Here is a 25,190-nt window from a genome sequence, read left to right as displayed (position 1 = left end):
TTAGAGTTCTCTAAACTTTTTAGTTTTTATGAATATATACATAATAAAAGTGGGATCACACTGTGTACTCTTTTGTAACCTTTTAAAATTTAATAAATTGTATATATTTATCCCATAATTTTTAATGTTTTTGTATTAGTCCATTGTATGGAATTACCTAATTGATTTAATCTGTTTCAGCATTTTGTTATTCGTTTAAAAAATTTATCATTAATTTGATAAATATTGATTGAGTGCCTATTATGTGCCAGGCGCTGAGCTAGGCTTTTGGGGATGTAATGTTAAACATGTCAGGTATGCTTCCTGCCTTCAGAAGGGTGTGTAGCCTAATTGGGAATTCGACAAATAAGCAATAATTTGAAGACAGTTGAAAAATTCTGACAGTGCCTCAGGGTCATTTGGTCAACATATACGTTGAGTAAAAATTATCATTTTAATAATAGTGCATAAGAAATTAGGTTTCAGATATCTAAGTCCCTGTCAGTTTGTTCATGTTTCGGAAGAATTTATCCATTGCCAAAACAGGTCATTTTCACCAGCAATTTAAGATAAAAAGAAAGTATTGATTTTGTAATTAAAATTTCTAAAGTATCTGTAGGCTCATTTGTAGCGAGCTGACTTTTCATTCCTTCCGCTCCTCCTCCTCCAGTTGTTTACTGAGCACCTACTATGTGCTCACCACTGAGCTTTCTTGTGTATCTTACAGTGGGTCAAAGGCACTTCTTAGAGGTTGGCTTTCTAGGACACTTGTATTCTTTCTTTTTTTATTTTGAAACTGAAGTATAGTTGATTTACAGTGTTATGTTAATTTCTGCTATACAGCTAAGTGATTCAGTTACACACACACACACACACATATATATATACTTTCTTTTTCATATTTTTTTCCATTATGGTTTATCACAGGATATTGAATACAGTTCCCTATGCTATACCGTAGGACCTTGTTATTTATCCATTCTATATATGATAGTTTGCATCTCCTAGCCCCAAACTCCTAATCCTTCCCTCCCCCACCCCTCTTCCCCCTTGGCAACCACAAATCTGTTTTCTATGTCTGTGAATCTGCTTCTGATTCATAGATAAGTTCATTTGTGTCTATTTTAGATTCCACATGTAAGTGATATCATGCGGTATTTGTCTTTGTCTGACTTACTTTACTTAGTATGATAATCTCTAAGTCCATCCATGTTGCTGCAAATGGTATTATTTCCTTCCTTTTTATGGCTTGAGTATTATTCCCTTGTACATATGCACCACATCTTAGGACACTTGTATTCTTACAGGGGAAAAATAGATTCCAGGTTTCTTTTTAAGAGCACCTTATCTATATTCTTTGTGAAATGTAATCCTTAAAACAAGATCTCTTGGAGCAACACACAGAAATACTGACATAATTCCTACATGTCTCAGGCTGTAGATGAGAGCACTTTAAAAAAATTCTGTTTCCATTTTTAAAGTTTTTGTAAGTGCTGTGAAATCTCATTTATATATGAATGCTACTCTCCCTAACTTTGTCGACTGGGAACATAAGCTGCTGGTCATTACATGCTGCCAGTTTGTTCTTTTGTTTAGTGGCGCTTTGATTACCTTTTTTTTTTTTTTTAAACAGATAGATGAATAATCTTTTGAGACTATTTCATCATTCAGCCCATATTCACGTTTTTTTTGTATCCTGCCTTCCCACACTCCAGTACACACATAGACACACACAGACATACATGCACATGCACACACTTCTTGAACACTGTGTCTCAGCTCTAAGCTTAAGGCTAGGTGTGCAGAGATGTATACACAGATGAAAAAGATGTGATCACTGCTCTCAAATAGCTCACATATTTAGTAGTAAGAGAAACATGTAAACTAGTAATTAGACACTATGCAATAAGTACAATAAAAATAGAAGAAGGAGAGCTACTGTAGTCCCAATTCGTTCTATGTTTCCTATTTTTATATAAAAATACTTGGGGAAATAATCGCTTTTCTGTTTAATTTTGAGGATCCTGATTGAAGCAGGAGCTGTAATAGGTTCCCCAAAAGGAAGACTTTTGTTTAGTGCCCTAGCGTGAAGAAAGTGGCACACTTCATTCAGTGCTTGCAATGTGCAGTATTATTTTTGCCAATAATATTTTGCAATATTATTTTTGCCATAGCTATTTGAGAGCAGTGATCACATCTTTTTCATCTGTGTATGTATCTATAGGGACTGGGAGAAAGTTATGCCAATAATGAAAAAGTATAAAAGATGGGTTTCTATATATGGGGAGAAAAAGGAATTGCTATAAAAGGCTTTTTAAAAACCCTTTTAAAAATAATTTAGTCACAGCCACTTGCCTTCTTGGAAGAAGATATTCGGGAAGTTTTAAAAGAAGAAACTGGAACAGACATATTCCTCAAAGAGGAAGATGAACCAGCTTACAAAAGCTGCAAACAAGAGGTGATCTTTTAGTATTGTTGTTAATAAAAGTCTTACCGTGTTCAAGTGACTTGACCATAATGTTCCTGTTGTAAATTATCCATTCTAGCATACTGCTTCTGTAAAGAAGGTCAGAAAATCACTAGTCTTAGATAATTGGGAAAAAGAAGAACCAGCCACTCAACTAGTAACTGAAGATCTTTCAGGCATGCAGGTTTGTAAAGAATTTTTCTTATATTAAGATGGTTGCTTTATGTCCTAGTGGTTCTTGTGTTTTACTCATTGTGTGGCTAATTCATTAGAGCTTCTTAGACGGTTTCCTTTAGTAGTATTCTGCCTAATTCAGAGAGAAACAATTAACTGTAGAGAATATCTTATTTACTTCTTTGCTTTTTATATTTGTTTGGTCTTGAGGGGAGTTAGCTCCCTTATGTATGATGTCAAAAAATGGTAGTTCTCAAAGCTTTAAATTTCAATATCTTTGGTTCATTTCTTAAATATTTAATTTTACTGCATTACTAGAAATTTCATCGGAACCAGAAGCTTTCTTGGAGGGAAATGAACAGGGCTTCCACTACCACTTACTCAGTAGTCCCTCTATTTGTCTCCATTTTTGAATTAGTTATTTTATTTTTCTCTTTCTTTTTTCTCTTAGTCAGAAAATATATTTACAACATCTTTATTAATGATACCATTATTGGAAATACATGACAATAGGTGCAACTTGACTCCTGAAAAACAAGATATAAATTCAACCAACAAAACATATACACTTAATAAAAAGAAACCAAACCCTAACACTTCCAAAGTTGTCACATTGGAAAAGAATCTTCAGGTATGAATTTATAAATTTCTTTCAGTGATTTTTGTTGTTGTTCATTCAATTATTACTTTGGACCTACTGATCAGAAATTATACTTTTTCTTTTAAATTCAAAATTGACTATAATAGTAACTAGACATTCACCATTGTTTTGTCACTCAAACTAGATTTGGGTTTTTGAGAGACTCGCTCATCAGGGCACATATAAACTAAACAATTGGAATGGTAGCCAATGTTGTTTCCTGTTATTACAAGCTAACATAGTAAAGACAATTGGAATCACTCTTCTGGTGATTTCTTAAGCACTGTTTCATTTTTAAACTAAAAATATCTAAATCTACTTCTGGCACCTCTTCTGTAATAAATAATTGTAGCCCTGATTGCTACTTTTAAAGGGTAAGTGGTTGGAAGCAGTTTCAAACTTGATTTTGTTGGTATCAATATAATGGTTTCCAGTGAACTTTCTGGCTCAAAGTTGTAAAACAGAATCCTTTTTTCTGATGATATGCAGCCATTATGTAACTGCAAATGAAGGCTGGAGAAATTTTTACTTTGTTATCTTAAGAATTCAACCAAGAGAATTTGAGAGGTCATTGAGGAGGAAGTTTTCTTCTTTACACTGCAGTGACTGCAGAGCTATCCTTCCTGACATTCAAGCATTTCCTGAAAACATCTTTGGCAATCAGATGTGGCCACCTCCTCTCTTTCTTGAGCCACTGCTCTTCACAGAGCCATGTAACACATTCTCTGAATCCCCATTTACCAGTGTTTAACACAGAACTTTTCAGGAAATTTTATTACATAGCAGGTCATACCTATGGAGTAGTAACCTTTACTCTATAATAAGGGAAGAAAACAAATGAAACAAACGTAAACTTGACTTTGTGTTATGATATATTTCCTGATTTGCAAGACATAAAGCATTCTTGGTTCATTTTTTGACATTGCATTCTCTCTTTAAATCTTTTGCAAAACTTTGAAGCAGTAATGACTGACATTTCTTTCCATGTTTAGACTGATTTGATTTGAGGGGCAGTTGTGGGAACAGAAATTTTAAACTGCCTCCACAGTCCTATAGATAGCTAAAAAATTGACTTAAAAAACTTGATCATAAGTATTTTAGTATGTATTTTTGAAACATCATTATTTAAAAAGAATCACAATGCTGTTATCAAAAACATTTTTTACAATAATTATTAAATATCCAATCAATTAATTGATTTTTTAAAAGTCTAATTGTGAAGTAGAATGGATAGTTATCTTAGTAATTTTCACATCACTATTAATATTGCCTTCCTAGTCTTGTGAATGGGAAACAGTGGTTTATGGGAAGACGGAAGACCAACTTATCATGACGGAACAAGCAAGAAGATATTTGAGCACTTATACAGCTACAGGCAGTACCTCAAGAGCTCTCATACTGTGATTGTTATTAAAACGGATGAAATGCCCCACTTCCTTATTAGATTCTATACCAAATTAGGCTGCAATGAATTTTTTTTGTTGATTAACTGTTTTTAAAGTTTTAATACAGCCCTAAAATGGTTTGCATCCTTTTTCATATTGGGCAAGCAGAAAGCTAGGCACTTAAGTAAGGGGTAGGCAATTTCACAGTTTATTTTTTAAGACGTAAGATTTTAAAAAATTGTTTTTAAAGAACAAGATGGGGAAATCATATTAGAATATTCCTGGGTATTCTAAAAGTAAATTCTCACATATTTTCTTCAAAAGATATATGTTGCTACTCTCCTGATGCTGCGGTTTTGTTATAGATAGGTTTTATGAGTATGTATGATTCTGAAACTAGTCTCTGTATAGAAAGCACTCATGGTTTTATGAAGTACTTTTGCCTATCTGCTGATTTACTTAGGCTACCATTTACAAAGAAACACAGTGGAAAGGAATTTAAAAGAAAGAAAGTCGCACTACTAATTTTTGGTATTTTTCAAAAAACAGTAAAATTAACTACAGTGTTAAATGTATTTATTTGAGCATAGTACTAAAAACAAAAGGCATTGCAAAAAGGTTTTTTCCTTATTAGTAAAGAGTCAGTAATTTCTTCATAAATCTCAGAAGAGCTGAGAGTTTTGTTGAATGTATTGTACAGTATGTAGGAGCAGGAAAACTTTGTAAATTGGAAAGAAGTCTGTTTTTATAATTTATTTTCATTTTTAAAGCTTAAATGTAGATATTTATACCTATACAGGGTGTCTAGAAGCCAATGTTGTTTCCTGTTATTACAAGCTAACATAGTAAAGAACAGTTTTGAGTTTTAAGTATGAAACAATAGTAAGTTATAGCTGCAAAGAATACAATATCTATACTGTATGTCACATCTACCTAAATATTGCACTATGTCCTTTAAATCATGTTGGTTATATAAAGTAGTTCTAAAAATGTACTAAATAATAATTTAATATTTTCTTTTTAAATTATATGGGGGGGGTCATATAATTTAATCTGGTGATTTGTATATGTGTTTGAAATTTTTGCATTTTGTTTAAAAAATAATATGGTACTTGGTCCCTAAAAACAGTCTGCACTTAGACGTTTATTATATTTACTCAATGTTTCAGAAGTAGAGAACATTATCTTTTATTTATAAAAATATATGTCCTTTTATAAATGTTTTGTGTTTCTCTACAGGTTACAACAGTTGCTTCAGTTGCCTGTTTTAGGTGTTTGCACTTATTTTATTTCTTCTTGAAAGAATGTCTTTATTTGCTTTTGTGTAGAGATTTTATGTAATTTTTTTTGAGACATATAATGGTGTGCTGTCAACTTAAACACTGACAGGTAAATAGAATTGTACACTGTAGTTTTAATTATTTGTAATTGACACACTCTCTCCCTCTCCACTCCTGAAGTATGCTGCTATAGAAGATAGCAGAATCGGCTTGCTGCTATGAGAGAAGGAAAGAGCAACCACCACTTGCACTGTGTGAAAAGATAAAAAGCAAATGATGGCAAGTTCTCAAGTTAACTTAATGGAATCAACCATTACCAGGCAAATTCTTGCAAATATTAAAATGCTATGCCTTAAAACAAAAACAGCTTAAGATTCTCTGATGTTTTTATGTTGATAGAAATGGAAATACTATTTTAATGCCTAGCTTTTGAACAGTAGACCTAAAAGGGTTTTAAGCTATTTAAATCTACTTGCTCATTTTTGCATATTATATGTAGTGAGAAGTGAAGAAAATGTGTGGTACTAAGATTATGCCTTGTTGATACAAATAGATGAACCAATTTGAATCTTCGTAGCATGTTTGTTAAGTATGTTGATTGCTTCCTAATTAGTGAACTTCTCACAGAAACTTCACTTTGTAAAACCAGTGATTGTAGCAAAATCATACTGGATCATTTCAATTTCAGTTATCTTGAATAACATATAATGGTTCCTTTTTTTTTTTTTTTTTTTATGTAGCCCTTAGCTGGTTTGGATGAACATAGTCTCCAATTACCAAAGTATAATATCTTGGAAGAGCTATATTTTTTTAAAGCATAATTTTTCTTGAGCATTAAATTATCCCACATGTAATGTATTGAAAATCAGCTTGGGCTTTTTGGACAGAGTACATATTTGGGTTGGTATTGGTTGAATCCTCTAGTTAACTGCTTTGTTGCTTTTTGCAAGAAGATTTCTTAATCTTAAACATGTCAGGCATCTTAAATCACCTTTTATACTGTTATGTTCCTTTGAATTTCTTTCAGTATGTTATAAAAATGCCAGACATACATGTAGCAGCCATACTTGCATGGAAACTGACTACACATATATAATACCACATTTTGTTATAAGGTTTTCGCATTAATACAGCAATTACCCTGACTAAATTGAGTTTTTTGATGTATGGGAAAACTTTCCATTGTAAGAGAATCTTGCATACAATGTTGACTGTTAACATCCAAAATAAAACATCTGTGTACAAGCTGACATGGCATTGCTCATTTCACTTTGGTTTTGTATTTTATGGTATTGATCGAACCTTTAAGGACTTGACCCAACATTCTGTTCTTAAGACCATTTTTCTCCTTTAGAGCTCCCTTTGCAGGTGATTTTATCTGTTAACACAGCTTGACGTCTTTACTCAAGAAATGGAAATACTTGAGCCTCATTTAGAGCCATATTTTCAACTGCCTTTTTTTTTTTTTGCGGTACGTGGGCCTCTCACTGTTGTGGCCTCTCCCGTTGCAGACCACAGGCTCCGGACGCGCAGCCTCTACGGCCATGGCTTACGGGCCCAGCCGCTCCGTGGCATGTGGGATCTTCCCGGACCGGGGCACGAACTCGCGTCCCCTGCATCGGCAGGCGGACTCTCAACCACTGCGCCACCAGGGAAGCCCTCAACTGCCTTTAGATATGACTCTCCATATGACTCTTCTGTTGGTACCTTAAATGTAGTATGTTCTCTTTTTCCCAACTTGGACCTGCCCCTTCTTTGTTCTATCTCTTAGTGGTGTTATTTTCCCTTTGATCACCCACTGTGAAATCTCGTGCTTCTCCCTCACCCTGCACATTGAAATCTGTTGTAAAATCTCAGCCCACATAAAGGCACAGCTCTAATTCCATTCCTTCATCTTTTATTTAGATGATTGCACTAATCACTCTGATCTCCATTCTACAGAAATATGAAGAAATTGTTCTGTGACATCAGGGTGTCACCTGGGCAAAGCCAACTGGTCACCCAGTCAGGTTTGTGCAGTATTATATCACCTCGGTGAATTTGTCACCATCTAGATTTTACTTTTATCCTTAGAGATCTGATGGATTAATGCACCAAAAATGAGTTTACCTCTCACTAGAATGCCTATATCAAGTGTGTGAGACTGACACATGAAACCAGAATGCTAATTTATTAATTTACAGTGTGAAATATAACTGCTGAGAGGAAATACAACTGCTTATATGTGAGTGTAAAGAAACTTATAAAAAACACACAGATTTGATCACATCTCTCCTATTCAAAGATCTTCCATAATTGTCTGTTGCCTAAATAACAAGACTTCTTCTTCACTTCCTAATCTGGACCTGGCGACTTGGATCTTTCCGGAACATATATGTGCATGCTTCTATCTCCGTGCCTCTCCTCATGGCTGCTTGTCTTTGTCTCCCTACCTGTTAGAATCCTACTCAGCCTTCAAGGCACAGGTCTGTGAATCATTTCCTGATTATCCTGGTGTCTCCATAAAACTTTCCCACTAGACTTCATGTTTTGAAGAGTAGGGATTGCTATTTACAGCTCCTGTGTCTAGCGTGGTGCTTAGAAAATCTCAGTAAGTGTTAAATTGAAAGAATGTTATAAAAGGAGTCATGATGCTTAGGGAATATTAACTATACTTATTTTACACAACAGTTGTGAATAGCTTTGGTCTCTCAGTTATCTGCATAAAACCAGTGTTGCTTTATAGTCAGTAAGCTATTATTTTGTTAAAATCTTTTAGTTCATTTTATAATCATGTGATTTCCTGCCTGATTTATCCAGTTATAGAGTGGTAGGCTTGCCAGCCAATCAGACTTTTAATTGTAATATAAAACAGATGGGAGGTTTTGAAGAGGTACTTCCCACTCTGTGACTCTGTGAGAAGTGAAAAGTTATTTTTAATTAAGTAGTGGAGGGTAAAAGGAACCAAGGGCAATTCCATCAGAACATTACACTTTCCCCTTCCCTGGCCGTTTTTGTTTGTTTGTTTGTCTTAATAAATGGATAATGTCAAGAAGATGTTTAAAAATATTGGTGGAAAACCAAGATAAAGTACACCAGGAAAAAAATTATTCATGGCTGACATGTTGGGAAGAGAGTGTTTTCAAAAACTTTTTAGCATCTTGGCATCAGTACATTAAAAGCTGTTGAGTTTGAGCAAACTCCATATTAAAAGCAGTGTACTATCCTGCCCTTATTTTTGAAGGTCTCAGATCCGGTATACTTATTCAAGTTCCAAGTACAGAATGTGCTAGATTTGAGTGGATTTTTCTTGCCAGCACCGGGAAAGAAGGGAGGGAGATTGACTTTACTCTGGTTTTACTACTGTAATTTTGCCAACCATAGCTCAAAAGACTGGATCAGTTTCTGACATAATTTCCTAAGCCCCAGTACAGTTAGCACTTATTTATTTGTTCAACTAGCAACCAATACTTAACTGTGTGTTTACAGTACCTGGCACTAGGTACTGGGCATGCTGTGGTAAACAGGATAGCTTCCCTTGAGGAAGCTGATATTCTAGAAGAGATGCATAAATGTGTAACAGAAATGGCATCTCTCCTCCTTTGGCCAAAAGTGAGATCAAGTAGCCAAGTTCCGCCCAGATAGTGTGGATTTCCTCCCTTACACTATGGAGAATTGTGCCCAGGGGTCTTCCACCTCCCAGGAAGTTCACAGACTGGAAGTTTGAGTACAAGTAACAGCTGCAACCATGTGCCAGTCACATATATGATCTCATTTAATCCTCCCAACAACTCTATTAGATAAACATTTTATAATCCACTTCTATGGATATGGAAACAGGCTTAGGTTAAGAGCCTTGTCCAAACTCAGTAAAATGCTGAGCCTGGATTCATTCAGTCATCTGAGATTTGGATTGATTCTTTAAAAATTAAGCATAGGGCACGAAAGAATACATATATGATTCTATTTCTCTAAAAGTATAAAAACAGGCAAAACTAATGTATACTATTAGAAGTCAGGTAGTGGTACCCTGGGTGGGAGGATTGTTGAAGGGAACCTTGAGGGGGTGTCTGGAGTGCTGCAGTGCTCTATTTCTTGCTTTGGGTGCTGATTTGGTGGGGGGGCGCACCATACAGCTTGCAGGACCTTAGTTCCCCAACGAGGGGTTGAACCCGGCCCCGGCAGTGAGAGTACAGAGTCCTAACCACTGGACTGCCAGGGAATTCCCTGGGTGCTGATTTTATGGATGGTTTTATGTTTATACAAATTCAAGCTTTACTATTACATGTGCACTTTTCTGTGTTTATGTACATTACACTTCAATGACACGTTTTTAAAAATTAAGCCTAGGTTGGATAGTAGAGGAAAATACAAACGAATTATGCCTTGCACTATTCCGTTCATATGCTTACATGTAAGAGTCTACAATGCTAGCACTGTTATGAATGTCTCACCATTATTCTCTAGTATATGTTGGGCCCATTTCTTCTGGTAAATTTATGTTAAAGTGCTGCATGGAATAAGTGACTATTTCCTTGGGCTGTATATACCAAATATACCAAAAGTTGACCTGTAAGAGCTTCCTACACTCCACCGAATGAACTTTTGTCAGAGTCCTCCATAACGGTCCAGTTACATCTCTGAACCTTGCCGCCACCTTAAAGTTCAAGCTTTCACTCCTGCCCCACTGAAATTTCCATATTCTCCAATTATACGTCTCTCTAATGTGGTCCACTAGTTACTTTGTACTTTGTCAGCTACATTGCTTTATAGCACAATGTGTTATTACCTTGTTTATTTAGTGTTGATGTTCTCTCTCTCGCTCGCTGTTTTTTTTTTTTTTTCTGGCGGCGAGACTTGTGGGATCGTAGCTCCCCAACCAGGGATTGAACCCAGGCCCTCAGCAGTGAAAGCACTGAGTCCTAACCACTGAACCGCCAGGGAATTACCTAGTATTGACGTCCTCTTAACCAACATTCACTTAACTTACTCATCTGATTGACGGTTAGTAAGCTAACAGGCCTTCTCCAGGTTATTGAACACTTTTGCTCAATTAACAATGAGTGCAAATAATGTCAGATAAGAGGGCATCTACATTTTTAAAAATTCAATAATTTATTTAATCAATATATCCAAAATATTATCATTTTAACACGTGATTAATATACATTATTAATGAGGTATTTTACTTTCTTTTTTTTCCCATGCCAAATCTTTGAAATCCAATGTGCATTTTATACACATCTCAACTAAGACCAGCCACGTTTCAAGGGCTCAATAGCCACATGTGGTCAGTGGCTACCGCACTGGGCAGTGCAGTTCTAAATCACTAGGAATTTACAGAGAAAATGTTCTGTAATTCAGAAGAAACACTGCCTATTTCAGGCCACAGCAGAACAACTTCAGAAGTTATAGTCATTGTAATAATTCTTCCCACTCTCCCTTCCCTCTTCCCCTCCTTTCGGCCTAAGTCTTTTGGAGTTCATTAATTTAATCCCAGTTCTTCTCCTTACTGACCGAGGGGCCGGGGACATCTGCTACATTCTTTAACCTCCGTATGACTGACTGGCTCTCTCAGTGGATTGTAAGCTCCAAGGGAATGTGTCCAGAATTTAGCACACCGCCTGGAGCTGTGCAAAACGCAAAGGATGCAATAGCAAAAGCAAGCAGCCCAGGAGCATGCTTCCATCTGGGAGGGGAGACAGACAGAACTCTAAGTGCTGGGAAGGAGAGAAATACATCCTATGAGAGGCTGTGACAAAGGAAACTGATCCGTTTTCCTCAGGAGAAAGTTATGTTTGAAGTGACATCTGCCAGATGGATAGGCAGGAGGTAGTTAGGTAAAGAAGATTGGGGAACAGCAGGTTAAGGTCCCATGGAGGGAGCTAGTGTTCCACATGCAAAAATCCTTAAGGCCAGAGGGGCTGAAGTGTTGAGATGAGTGGAGAAGGAGGACAGTGCAGAGAAGGCTCCTGAGGAAGAGGGCACAGAGCGGGGAGGACACGCATGCCCTGGGAAGCAGACCCTGGTGGGGATTAACAGGTGAGAGAGAAGTGAACTAGGGAGGCCTCTTGTAATCAACGCCTGAAGAAGGGAAGGAAGCAGGACTGGGCAGAGGGAGGAGAAGGCCTTGGCCAGCTCCATGGGGACTTCTGAGGCTCGGATGGCCCTTCAAGTTGTTCCAAGTCAGGTGAGGAGCCCAAGTCTTTCTAGCCCTGGGTCTACCATTGGAAGTGGGCTCCCCAGGATGGGGGCCTGCCTTGGGCGAGCACTTAGCTCAGCAGAGGCAATTCTTTGACTTCAGTTTCTTTGTGGGGTAAGAGGCAGGGTCTTCTGCTGAGAAAAAAAAGGAGGAATGGTTGGTGTTAGAGGCACCGTCAGAGATCTGAGGAGAATAAAGGGTTTCTGAAACAATTCTTGAGAAGAATGGAGAAGGGATTTGATCAGGGAAACACAGCAGAACTGCCAAGCAGCATGGAGGACTTGTTTTAGGTTGGCAGGTGTGGTTTTTTGTTTGTTGATGTTGTTGTTTTGTTGTTTTGTTTTGGCTGTGTTGCATGTGCCGGATCTTAGTTCCGCAACCAGGGATCGAACCCAGGCCCCAGCAGTGAAAACGCCGAGTCCTAACCCCTGGACCGTGAGGGAAGTCCCAGGTTGGCAGGTGTGAGTTCAGGCCCTCTGCTAGGTCCGTAATGATGCTTTTGTGTTCATCCAGCCCCACTTGTCCCCTTGGATGGGTGCACAACCACAGGCAGGGCCCTGCACCGAGACACAGTGCTGTGTGTCTGCTCTGCCCTTGGTGCCCACCACAGGGGCCCGTTGACCACATGCAGCAGCAGAGGAAGCAGACAGCGTACCCATCTGCCAAATGTATGTGACAAAAAGACTGAGGGGCAAGGGACTGTGGAACGTTATCAAGAGAGGTAATTCACGGACTAGGCAGGGTAACCTCCACTGGAACTCACTTTGCCTCTTCTGACTTCCCACTGCACTTTATCTGTCCCTCACTGCTGGTTGTCATTACTTCTGGCATTTTTTTGTGGTATGCGGGCCTCTCACTGTTGTGGCCTCTCCCATTGCGGAGCACAGGCTCTGGACGTGCAGGCTCAGCGGCCATGGCTCACGGGCCCAGCCGCTCCGTGGCACGCGGGATCCTCCCAGACCGGGACACGAACCCGTGTACCCTGAATCGGCAGGCGGACTCTCAACCACTGCACCACCAGGGAAGCCCACTTCTGTTTTTTTGTTGTAGTTTTTTATGTATGCCTTAGCTCCTCTTGCGGACTTGTAGCTCTCTGAAGAGTTCCAGCTCCCACTGGGCCCTCAACATATATTCTCTAAATGTTCCAGGATGTTGTGTTCTGGTTTTATTTTGACTCACCTACGCTGACTCGATTTATAACTTAACCAAGTATTTGGTAGGGGAGGAGGAGAGGAGCCTGGATCCTCAACCCATGTTCTTCTTTTTTTTTTTTTTTCTGGTTCATTTACTTTTTTTTTTTAACATCTTTATTGGAGTATAATTTCTTTACAATTGTGTGTTAGTTTCTGCTTTATAACAAAGTGAATCAGCTATACATATACATATATCCCCATATCTCCTCCCTCTTGCGTCTCCCTCCCATGCTCCCTATCCCACCCCTCCAGGTGGTCACAAAGGACCGAGCTGATCTCCCTGTGCAGTGTGGCTGCTTCCCACTAGCTATCTCTTTTACATTTGGTAGTGTATGTATGTCCAAGCCACTCTCTCACTTTGTCCCAGCTTACCCTTCCCCCTTTCCATGCCCTCGCGTCCATGCTCTACATCTGTGTCTTTATGCCTGTCCTGCCCCTAGGTTCTTCAGAATCTTTTTTGTTTGTTTTTTTTGGATTCCATATATATGTATTACCATACAGTATTTGTTTTCTGACTTACTTCACTCTGTACAACAGACTCTAAGTCTATCCACCTCACTACAAATAACTTAAGTTCGTTTCTTTTTATGGCTGAGTAATATTCCATAGTATATATGTGCCACATCTTCTTTATCCATTCATCTGTCGATGGACACCTAGGTTGCTTCCATGTCCTGGCTATTGTAAATAGAGCTGCAATGAACATTGTGGTACATGACTCTTTATGAATTATGGTTTTCTCAGGGTATATGCCCAGTAGTGGGATTGCTGGGTCGCATGGTAGTTCTATTTTTAGTTTTTTAAGGAACCTCCATATTGTTCTCCATAGTGGCTGTATCAATTTACATTCCAACCAACAATGCAAGAGAGTTCCCCTTTCTCCACACCCTCTCCAGCATTTATTGTTTGTAGATTTTTTGATGATGTCCATTCTGACAGGTGTGAGGTGATACCTCATCGTAGTTTTGATTTGCATTTCTCTAATGATTAGTGATGTTGAGCATCCTTTCATGTGTGTGTTGGCAATCTGTATATCTTCTTTGGAGAAATGTCTATTTAGGTCTTCTGCTCATTTTTGGATTGGGTTTTTTGTTTTTTTAATATTGAGCTGCCTGACCTGCTTGTAAATTTTGGAGATTAATCCTTTGTCAGTTGATCCATTTGCAAATATTTTCTCCCATTCTGAGGGTTGTCTTTTCGTCTTGTTTATGTTTTCCTTTGCTGTGCAAAAGCTTTTAAGTTTCATTAGGTCCCATTTGTTTATTTTTGTTTTTATTTCCATTTCTCTAGGAGGTGGATCACAAAGGATCTTGCTGTGATTTATGTCATAGAGTGTTCTGCCTATGTTCTCCTCTAAGAGTTTTATAGTGTCTCGCCTTACATTTAGGTCTTTAATCCATTTTGAGTTTATTTTTGTGTATGGTGTTAGGGAGTGTTCTAATTTCATTCTTTTACACATAGCTCTCCAGTTCTCCCAGCACCGCTTATTGAAGAAGCTGTCTTTTCTCCATTGTATATTCTTGTCTCCTTCGTCAAAGATAAGGTGACCATAGGTGCATGGGTTTATCTCTGGGTTTTCTATCCTGTTCCATTGATCTATATTTCTGTTTTTGTACCAGTACCATACTGTCTTGATTACTGTAGCTTTGTTGTATAGTCTGAAGTCATGGAGCCTGATTCCTCCAGCTCCGTTTTTCTTTCTCAAGATTGCTTTGGCTATTCGGGGTCTTTTGTGTTTCCATACAAATTGTGAAATTTTTTGTTCTAGTTCTGTGAAAAATGCCAGTGGTAGTTTGATAGGGATTGCCTTGAATCTGTAGATTGCTATGGGTAGTATAGTCATTTTCACAATGTTGATTCTTCCAATTCAAGAACATGGTATATCTCTCCATCTGTTTGTATCATCTTTAATTTCTTTCATCAGTGTCTTATAGTTTTCTGCATACAGGTCTTTTGTCTCCTTAGGTAGGTTTATTCCTAGGCATTTTATTCTTTTTGTTGCAGTGGTAAATGGGAGTGTTTCCTTAATTTCTCTTTCAGATTTTTCATCATTAGTGCATAGGAATGCAAGAGATTTCTGTGCATTAATTTTGTATCCTGCAACTTTACCAAATTCATTGATGAGCTCTAGTAGTTTTCTGGTAGCATCTTTAGGATTCTTTATGTATGGTATCATGTCATCTGCAAACAGTGACAGCTTTACTTCTTTTCCGATATTGATTCCTTTTCTTTTTCTTCTCCTACTGCTGTGATTAAAACTTCCAAAACGTGTTGAATAATAGTGGTGAGAGTGGGCAACCTTGTCTTATTCCTGATCTTAGAGGAACTGGTTTCAGTTTTTCACCATTGAGAATGATGTTTGCTGTGGGTTTGTCATATATGGCCTTTATTATGTTGAGGTAAGTTCCTTCTATGCCTACTTTCTGGAGGGTTTTTATCATAAATGCGTGTTGAATTTTGTCAAAAGCTTTTTCTGCATCTATTGAGATGATCATATGGTTTTCCTCCTTCAGTTTGTTAATATGGTTTATCACGTTGATTGATTTGCATACATTGAAGAATCCTTGCATTCCTGGGATAAATCCCACTTGATCATGGTGTATAATCCTTTTAATGTGCTGCTGGTTTCTATTTGCTAGTATTTTGTTGAGGATTTTTGCATCTATGTTCATCAGTGATATTGGCCTGTAGTTTTCTTTCTTTGTGACATCTTTGTCTGGTTTTGGTATCAGGGTGATAGCAGCCTCGTAGAATGAGTTTGGGAGTGTTCCTACCTCTGCTATATTTTGGAAGAGTTTGAGAAGGATATGTGTTAGCTCTTCTCTAAATGTTTGATAGAATTCGCCTGTGAAGCCATCTGGTCCTGGGCTTTTGTCTGCTGGAATATTCTTAATCACAGTCTCAATTTCAGTGCTTGTGAATGGTCTGTTTATATTTTCTATTTCTTCCTGGTTCAATCTCGGAAGGTTGTGCTTTTCTAAGAATTTGTCCATTTCTTCCAGGTTGTCCATTTCATTGGCATATAGTTGCTTGTAGTAATCTCTCATGATCCTTTGTATTTCTGCAGTGTCAGTTGTTACCTCTTTTTCATTTCCAATTCTATTGATTCGAGTCTTCTCCCTTTTTTTCTTGATGAGTCTGGCTAATGGTTTATCAATTTTTTTTATCTTCCCAAAGAACCAGATTTTAGTTTTATTGATCTTTGCTATTGTTTCTGTCATTTCATTTTCATTTATTTCTGGTCTGATCTTCATGATTTCTTTCCTTCTACTAACTTTGGGTTTTTTTTGTTCTTCTTTCTCTAATTGCTTTAGGTGTAAGGTTAGGTTGTTTATTTGAGATTTTTTTTGTTTCTTGAGGTAGGATTGTATTGCTATAAACTTGCCTCTTAGAACTGCTTTTGTTGCATCCCATAGGTTTTGGGTCATCGTGTTTTCATTGTCATTTGTTTCTAGGTATTGTTTGATTTCCTCTTTGATCTCTTCAGTCATCTCTTGGTAATTAAGTAGTGTATTGTTTAGACTCCATTTGTTTGTATTTTTTAAAGATTTTTTTCCTGTAATTGATATCTAGTCTCATAGCATTGTGGTCAGAAAAGATACTTGATACAATTTCAATTTTCTTAAATTTACCAGGACTTGATTTGTGACCCAAGATATGATCTATCCTGAAGAATGTTCCATGAGCACTTGAGAAGAAAATGTATTCTGTTGTTTTTGGACGGAATGTCCTATAAATATCAATTAAGTCCATCTTGATTAATGTATCATGTAAAGCTTGTGTTTCCTTATTTATTTTCATTTTGGATGATCTGTCCATGGGTGAAAGTGGGGTGTTAAAGTCCCCTACTCTGAATGTGTTACTGCTGATTTCCCCTTTTATGGCTGTTAGCATTTGCCTTATGTATTGTGGTGCTCCTATGTTGGGTGCATAAATATTTACAATTGTTATATCTTCTTCTTGGATTGATCCCTTGATCATTGTGTAGTGTCCTTCTTTGTCTCTTGTAATAGTCTTTATTTTAAAATCTGTTTTGTCTGATATGAGAATTGCTACTCTAGCGTTCTTTTGATTTCCATTTGCATGGAATATCTTTTCCCATCCCCTCACTTTCAGTCTGTATGTGTCCCTGGGTCTGAAGTGGGTCTCTTGTAGACAGCATATGTACGGGTCTTGTTTTTGTATCCATTCAGCCAGTCTATGTCATTTGGTTGGAGCATTTCATCCATTTACATTTAAGGTAATTATCAATATGTATGTTCCTATTACCATTTTCTTAGTTGTTTTGGGTTTGTTATTGTAGGTCTTTTCCTTCTCTTGTGTTTCCTGCCTAGAGAAGTGCCTTTAGCATTTGTTGTAAAGCTGGTTTGGTGGTGCTGAATTCTCTAGCTTTTGCTTGTCTGTAAAGGTTTTAATTTCTGCATCAAATCTGAATGAGATCCTTGCTGGGTAAAGTAATCTTGGCTGCAGTTTTTTCCCTTTCATCACTTTAAATATGTCCTGCCATCCCTTCTGGCTTGCAGAGTTTCTGCTGAGAGATCAGCTTTAACCTTATGGGGATTCCCTTTTATGTTATTTGTTGTTTTTCCCTTGCTGCTTTTAATATTTTTTCTTTGTATTTAATTTTTGATAGTTTGAATAATATGTGTCTTGGCAGGTTTCTCCTTGGATATACCCTGTATGGGACTCTCTGTGCTTCCTGGACTTGATTGACTATTTCCTTTCCCATATTAGGGAAGTTTTCAACTATAATCTCTTCAAATATTTTCTCAGTCCCTTTCTTTTTCTCTTCTTCTGGGACCCCTATACTTCAAAAGTTGGTGGGTTTAATGTTGTCCCAGAGGTCTCTGAGACTGTCCTCAATTCTTTTCATTCTGTTTTCTTTATTCTGCTCTGTGGTAGTTATTTTCACTATTTTATCTTCCAGGTAACTTATATGTTCTTCTGCCTCAGTTATTCTGCTGTGGATTCCTTCTAGAGAATTTTTAATTTCATTTATTGTGTTGTTCATCATTGCTTGTTTGCTCTTTAGTTCTTCTAGGTGCTTGTTAAACGTTTCTTCTATTTTCTCCATTCTATTTCCAAGATTTTGGATCATCTTTATTATCATTACTCTGAATTCTTTTTCAGGTAGACTGCCTATTTCCTCTTCATTTGTTTGGCCTGGTGTTTTTTTTCTTTCTTTCTTTTTTTTTTTTTTGCGGTACGTGGGCCTCTCACTGTTGTGGCCTCTCTCGTTGCGGAGCACAGGCTCCGGACGCGCTGGCTTAGCGGCCATGGCTCACGGGCCCAGCTGCTCCGCGGCATGTGGGATCCTCCCGGACCGGGGCACGAACCCGTGTCCCCTGCATCAGCAGGTGGATCCTCAACCACTGCGCCACCAGGGAAGCCCTTGTCTGGTGGGTTTTTACCTTGCTCCTTCATCTGCTGTGTGTTTCTCTGTCTTCTCATTTTCCTTAACTTACTGTTTGGGGTCTCCTTTTTGAAGGCTGCAGTTCATAATTCCCGTTGTTTTTGGTGTCTGTCCCCAGTGGCTAAGGTTGGGTCAGTGGGTTGTGTAGGCTTCCTGGTGGAGGGGGCTGGTGCTTGTGTACTGGTGGATGAGGCTGGATCTTGTCTTTCTGGTACACAGGACCCTGTCTGGTGGTGTGTTTTGGGGTGTCTGTGACCTTATTATGATTTTAGGCAGCCTCTCTGCTAATGGGTGGGTTTATGTTCCTGTCTTGGTAGTTGTTTGGCATGGGGTGTCCAGCACTGTAGCTTGCTGGTTGTTGAGTGGAGCCGGGTCTTAGAGTTGAGTTGGAGATCTCTGGGAGAGCTTTTGCCATTTGATATTACTTGGAGCCGGGAAGTCTCTGGTGGACCAATGTCCTGGTCTCAGCTCTCCCACCTCAGGGGCACAGGCCTGACACCCAGCTGGAGCACCAAGACACTGTCAGCCACACGACTCAGAAGAAAAGGGAGAAAAAAAGAAAGAAAAAAAAAGAAAAATAAAGTTATTAAAAAAATTAAAAATTATTAAGAATAAATTTTTTTTTAAGTAATTAAAAAAAGGAGAGACAGAACCCTAGGACAGATGGTAAAAGCAAAGCTATACAGACAAAATCACACAAAGAAGCATACACATACCCACTCACAAAAAGAGAAAAAGGAAAAAAATATCTGTATCTCTCTATATATATAAAAGAGAGGAAGAGAGCAACCAAATCAATTATCAAATCTACCAGTGATAATAAACTCTAAATACTAAACTAAGATAAACATAAAACCAGAAACAAATTAGATGCAGAAAGCAAACCCCAAGTCTACAGTTGCTCACAAAGTCCACCTCAATTTGGGATGATTCGTTGTCTATTCATGTATTCCTCAGATGCAGGGTACATCAAGTTAGTTGTGGAGGTTTAATCCGCTGCTCCTTAGGCTGCTGGGAGAGATTTCCCTTTCTCTTCTTTGTTCTCACAGCTCCCAGGCGTTCAGCTTTGGATTTGGCCCCGCCTCTGCGTGTAGGTCGTCTGAGGGCGTCTGTTCCCGCTCAGACAGGACGGGGTTAAAGGAGCAGCTGATTCGGGGGCTGCGGCTCACTCAGGCTGGGCGGGGGGGAGGGGCACGAAGTGCAGGGCGGGCCTGCGGCGTGACGTTGCACCAGCCTGAGGCGCACCGTGCGTTCTTCCGGGTAAGTTGTCCCTGGATCCCGGGACCCTGGCAGTGGCGGGCTGCTCAGGCTCCCAGGAGGGGAGGTGTGGAGAGTGACCTGTGCTCGCACACAGGCTTCTTGGTGGCGGCAGCAGCAGCCTTAGCGTCTCATGCCCGTCTCTGGGGTCTGTGCTGATAGCCGCGGCTCGCGCCCGTCTCTGGAGCTCCTTTAAGCAGCGCTCTTAATCCCCTCTCCTCACGCACCAGGAAACAAAGAGGGAAGAAAAAGTCTCTTGCCTCTTCGGCAGGTCCAGACTTTCCCCCGGACTCCCTCCCGGCCAGCCGTGGCGCACTAACCCCCCTGCAGACTGTATTCACGCCGCCAACCCCAGTCCTCGCCCTGCGCTCCGACCGAAGCCCGAGCCTCAGCTCCCAGCCCCCGCCTGCGCCGGCGGGGGAGCAGACAAGCCTCTCGGGCGGTGAGTGCCGGTCGGCCCTGATCCTCTGTGCGGGAATCTCTCCGCTTTGCCCCCCGCACCCCTGTTGCTGTGCTCTCCTCCGCGGCTTCGAAGCTCCCCCCTCCGCCACCTGCAGTCTCCGCCCGGAAGGGGCTTCTACTGTATGGAAACCTTTCTTCCTTCACAGCTCCCTGCCACTGGTGCCGGTCCCGTACCTGTTCTTTGTCTCTGTTTTTTCTTTTTTCTCTTGCCCTACCCAGGTACGTGGGGAGTTTCTTGTCTTTTGGGAAGTCTGAGGTCTTCTGCCAGTGTTCAGTAGGTGTTCTGTAGGAGTTGTTCCACGAGTAGATGTATTTCTTATGTATTTGTGGGGAGGAAGGTGATCTCCACGTTTTACTCCTCCGCCATCTTGAGGGTCTCCCCTAAAGAATTTTTCATTCCCTGTAGATTGTGCCAGCGAGGTGACAGTCTGGACAGATGATGACTGTAGATCAGCCCCCTCAACCCAGTGCTTTGACACTATGTAAGCTGGGTCACTTGGAACAGTCTGAGGTGGTCTGCCTCTTTCTTCAGTCTCTCCTTTCCCTCTGTGTACAGGGGCCGTTTTGGGAACCAACAATTATGATTACAAACTAAGTAGAATTATACATATGTTTGGATGAGAAATCTGGGTTTCTAGAAGGGAAGTCTTCGTTTCAATCTCATGCCATTGTTACTGACCCTTCGGAGTCAGGCCGAACAAGGGTCCTCCTGACCAATGTTTTGCTCACCAATATAATGAGACCAAGTTTGGTTCAGAAGCAAAGGAAAGCGTTATTCTAGGATCCAAGAATGGAGAGTTTCAAGCTCCAGCTATATAGAGTATACCGTTCTCCCTGACAGGCCAGCAGCGGGGCTGCTTTAGAGGATTACATCCCATGTTCTTATTCATTCATTCTCTCAACAAATGTTGACCATAACCGTAAACTAGTAGGGACAGATCAGACCTGATTCCAATCTTACCTGATTTAATGTTTAGTGGGGAGAAAGACACACTAAACAAACAATGATCCTAATGAGCGTATAGCCACAAACCATGATGAACGTTCTGAAGGAAAGGAATGCTATGTTTTATGCATGTCTACAATGCCAACTAGATGGGTGGTCAGGCAGAGAAGGTTTCCCCAGGGAAATGATGCTTGAGCAGAATCTCTCCCGAGAGAGAGAGATAAAATATAAGAATATGAAGAGAATGAAGCTAAACTTATTTATTAGCTGGCGTTTGCTCTCCAGGCTCTATGTTGAACACACCTGCAGTCTGCACACCCCCTCAGCAGGGCAGGCTCTTTCGGCTTCTACTGCGTCCACTGAAACACCGCATTCTAAGATCAGAGGCCACAGCTGCAGGATGTGTAGGGTGCATGCCTGAACATGACCTCAGCATCTTTCAAAGTTTCAGGAGGGCACCTAGTTGGGGAGTGTTGGAAGAAGGAATGCCAGCTCTCAGGAAAGCTCTTTGACCTCTGGTTCTCAATTACCACCTCTAGCTACTTCTGGCCGAAACTTCCTCTCCAAACATGTGCAGTCTATTACTATAACTATATTGAATCTAGAAAAATCAAGCTCAACATATACTGTTGGGGCCTTATCAGTTATTGTAATTGTCAGAATACTGTGTTTACTATTATCATTAAGTCCCATAGGACTCTAGAATTTATTGAAATAGTATTTTTTTAAAAAACCTGAAATGGCTTGAGAGGCATATAAAAGCAGTTTTGGGGTGAATTCTTTCTTTAAAAACAATGTAATAATAAGTAAAGGGTTTCATTGGATTATGTTAACGGATTTTCCTTAGACAATTTTAACTTCTAGGTTGGTTGGCTTTTATTGGTTGGTTTTTATCACCCACCTGGCTCTTGCCCATAATCTTGTCATTCCTGCTCAAGGAATATTGAAACTGGGCCCCATAGAGTGAACAGAAGCTGGTGGCTAACAGGAATTCTTGAGATTGTCTTGCAGAGCAACAGATAGGGAAACAGCTTGTTAAAACCCTTCTGCTCTTAAACTGCCTTTGCTGATTAAGCTGGCTTTTGTTTTCTTCCTTCCTTCCTTCCTTCTTTCCTTCCTTCCTTCCTTTTTTTTCTCTCTTTAATTGCATGCCTTCCCAGCTCCACATAGCCCCACTGTTTTACAGGAAATTGGAGGGAGCTCTTGTCCAGTGCCAGCCGGCTGAGGCTGGTTGGGACCACTGACCCTAAAACTGGGCTTGTGCAGGTGTCCAGTGGATGGTCTTTTGACATCAGAGGACTGGAGAACTCTACCCTAAGATCATGTTAAGTGCCTCCATTTTTTTAAAAAAGTTTTATTTATCAATCAATAAATACACAGTATAGTCATTGCTTATAACATTATATATTGCTGTTTATTATATAGTTTTATTTATTTATTTATTTTGGCTGCACCAGTCTTAGTTGTGGCATGTAGGATCTTTCAACTGCGGCATGCGGACTTATTTGTGGCATGCAGACTCTTAGTTGTGGCATGCAGAATCTTAGTTTTGGCATGCAGACTCTTAGTTGCGGCATGCATGTGGGATCTAGTTCCCCAACCAGGGATCAAACCCGGGTCCCCTGCATTGGGAGCACGGAGTCTAACCCACTGGACCACCAGGGAAGTCCCAAGTGCCTCCATTTTTGAATATGAGAAGCATGTAACCCAGATATGCCTGTGCAGAACACATTATCTTACCTTTTCCCCTGCTCCCAGTCACCTTTTTCCACACCTAAGACCTCCCTGCTTATCCCTTAAATATCCCATATACCCATCAACTTCAGGGAGGTGGATATGAGACTTGTTCTTCCATCCCTGTACTTGGCTGCCTTGTGAGTAAATTCTTTCTTGGTTGTGAACCTTGGCATCTCAGCACTTGGCTTGCTGTGAGTTGGCCAACGGACCTGCTTTGGTAACAATATCAACTCGTCTTATTCAAGTCACTGTTCTCAACTATTTTGGCTCATAGAAGTTTGAAATAGACAGATCTTAGGTCTCTCTCTGTAAAATGGGAATTAATACACTATACTCTGCTGTATTCATTTCCAATTGCTGCTGTAACAAATTACCACAAATTCAGTGGCTTAAAACAATGCAAATTTATTATCTTACAGTTTGGAAGTCAGAAATTTGCAGTCAGTTTCAACGGGCTAAACTCAAGGTGTCAGAAAGCCTGCATTCCTTCTGGAGGCTCTAGGGGAAAATCTATTTCCTTGCATTTTCTAGCTCCAAGAGGCTGCCTGCATTCCTTGGCACTTAGCCCCTTCCTCCATCTTCAAAGTTAGGAGTGGTTGGTGGAAGCTTCCTCATGCTACATCCCTCTGACATTCCTCTTTCTAGTCAAACCTGCCTCTGTCTCCTTTGTGATTACACTGGGTCCACCTGGGTAATCTAGGCTACTCTTCCCCATGTCAAGACCCTTAACTTAATTACATCTGCCAAGTCCTTTTTTTACCATGTAAGGTAACATGTTTACAGGTTCTAGGGATTTGCACATCGACATCTTGGGGGGTCATTATTCAGCCTCTCATATTAGGCTACTCTAACAGTGTGAATTGTTGCATTTGTGGTAGATATGTAGTCCATGGGCAAATTTTTAATAATGGAGTAAATATAACACAAATGACATAATGCTCAGGAATTGTAGTCAATGAAAAGAAGCTATCCAGATAGCCCCTTGTAAGATGAATTTTATCTTTAAAGAATTTAAAAAATTTGTTTGGTCTTTATCTTAAATGCTCTTTTTTCTATTACGGTATTTTAGTTCCATTCTTAACTTTTTTTTTTTACAAAGTTGGATACACTCTCCTTATTAGGAATTCATCATGTTACATTGATGTAACCGGAAAGAAAAATCAGGTCAGCCTAACGTTTGAAGAATATGAAAGCCAAAATTCAAGATGTGGAGAAGAAACCTGGGATGAAGCTTTCGGAAAATTTAATTTAAAATTTGAGGTCAATTCTCTAACAGAAGGCACCGTTATTAGATATTTACTTTCAGTGTTTAAGGAAATTCACTTATAAGTATTTAATTATCTCCAAATATTAAAAAAAATATACTTTTTAAATTATGAAAGCGAAAACTGTAGTCTCAGGAAAATCCTGGGAAGTGATAGTTATGCCTCACCACCCACTCTTTAAAATTAGTTAATTGGTTTCTTGTCTCCTCTCTCCAGCACGCAGAGGTGGTATCTGGCCCGTCCTCCTGTCCCTTAGTCTGATCTGCTTGGAAGGTGGCACCCAGCCTCCCTGTTACGTTCATCCGTTCATCTCTCCTGCCCACCGTGTGGTCCTTGGGCTCCATTCCTTCCTCCTTTGTTATGTAGGTAAGGTAACTTGAGCTGAGGCTGGAGTAGTTGTAATTGCAGAAGCTTTTTTTTCATAAAGGCAGGACTAAAACCGAGGTAAATTGTTTAAAATGAGACACTTGGCATCTCTTGCCTGTTGAGGTATTAACACCATTCCCAGATTGTGTATTATTTTACAGGTACCTAATTAATCCCTGTTTGTCAGAGCCAGTAGGATATCAGGTAAAATGCAGCCGCATGAAAATGATCGTTGGAGGGCTCTATGTTGTAAAACCTGGAAGAGATCACTTAGGGACAACTTTCAGAGGTCACCTTCAGATTTTAGCATTTTGGAAAAGTTGCCCCAGAAGAGGGTGCCTTTCTTGGTGAGGCTGCAGTAACAGGAAATAGTTCATTGAAACCTTTGTGGGTTACCTATAAGATAAAAAGGACTGTGGCGAAGTCCCAGTGGTATAAAGGAAAG

General features: G+C 39.5%; 1 protein-coding gene across 6 annotated transcripts in view; it reads left to right on the top strand.

Moving 5' to 3' along the window:
- MYBL1 (MYB proto-oncogene like 1) overlaps nt 1–7,175 on the top strand; it is a 34,227-nt gene extending 27,052 nt beyond the window's left edge. For 2 of the 6 annotated variants that reach the window (XM_004274958.4, XM_033437577.2), the window contains 4 exons: nt 2,321–2,437; nt 2,526–2,630; nt 3,072–3,251; nt 4,539–7,175. In XM_004274958.4, the coding sequence (XP_004275006.1) occupies nt 2,321–2,437; nt 2,526–2,630; nt 3,072–3,251; nt 4,539–4,664 (528 nt within the window). In that variant the 3' untranslated portion in view covers nt 4,665–7,175. The remainder of the gene's footprint in view (nt 1–2,320; nt 2,438–2,525; nt 2,631–3,071; nt 3,252–4,538) is intronic. The other 4 variants (XM_004274959.4, XM_033437578.2, XM_033437579.2 and 1 more) reach the window with 4 other exon arrangements.
- Nucleotides 7,176–25,190: the final 18,015 nt, after the last annotated feature.

Source organism: Orcinus orca, chromosome 17 (genome assembly GCF_937001465.1).
Source record: "Orcinus orca chromosome 17, mOrcOrc1.1, whole genome shotgun sequence".
Classification (NCBI taxonomy): Eukaryota; Metazoa; Chordata; class Mammalia; order Artiodactyla; family Delphinidae; genus Orcinus; species Orcinus orca.
Note: the sequence above shows the minus strand (reverse complement) of the source record. Positions and strands in the feature narration are given on the sequence as shown.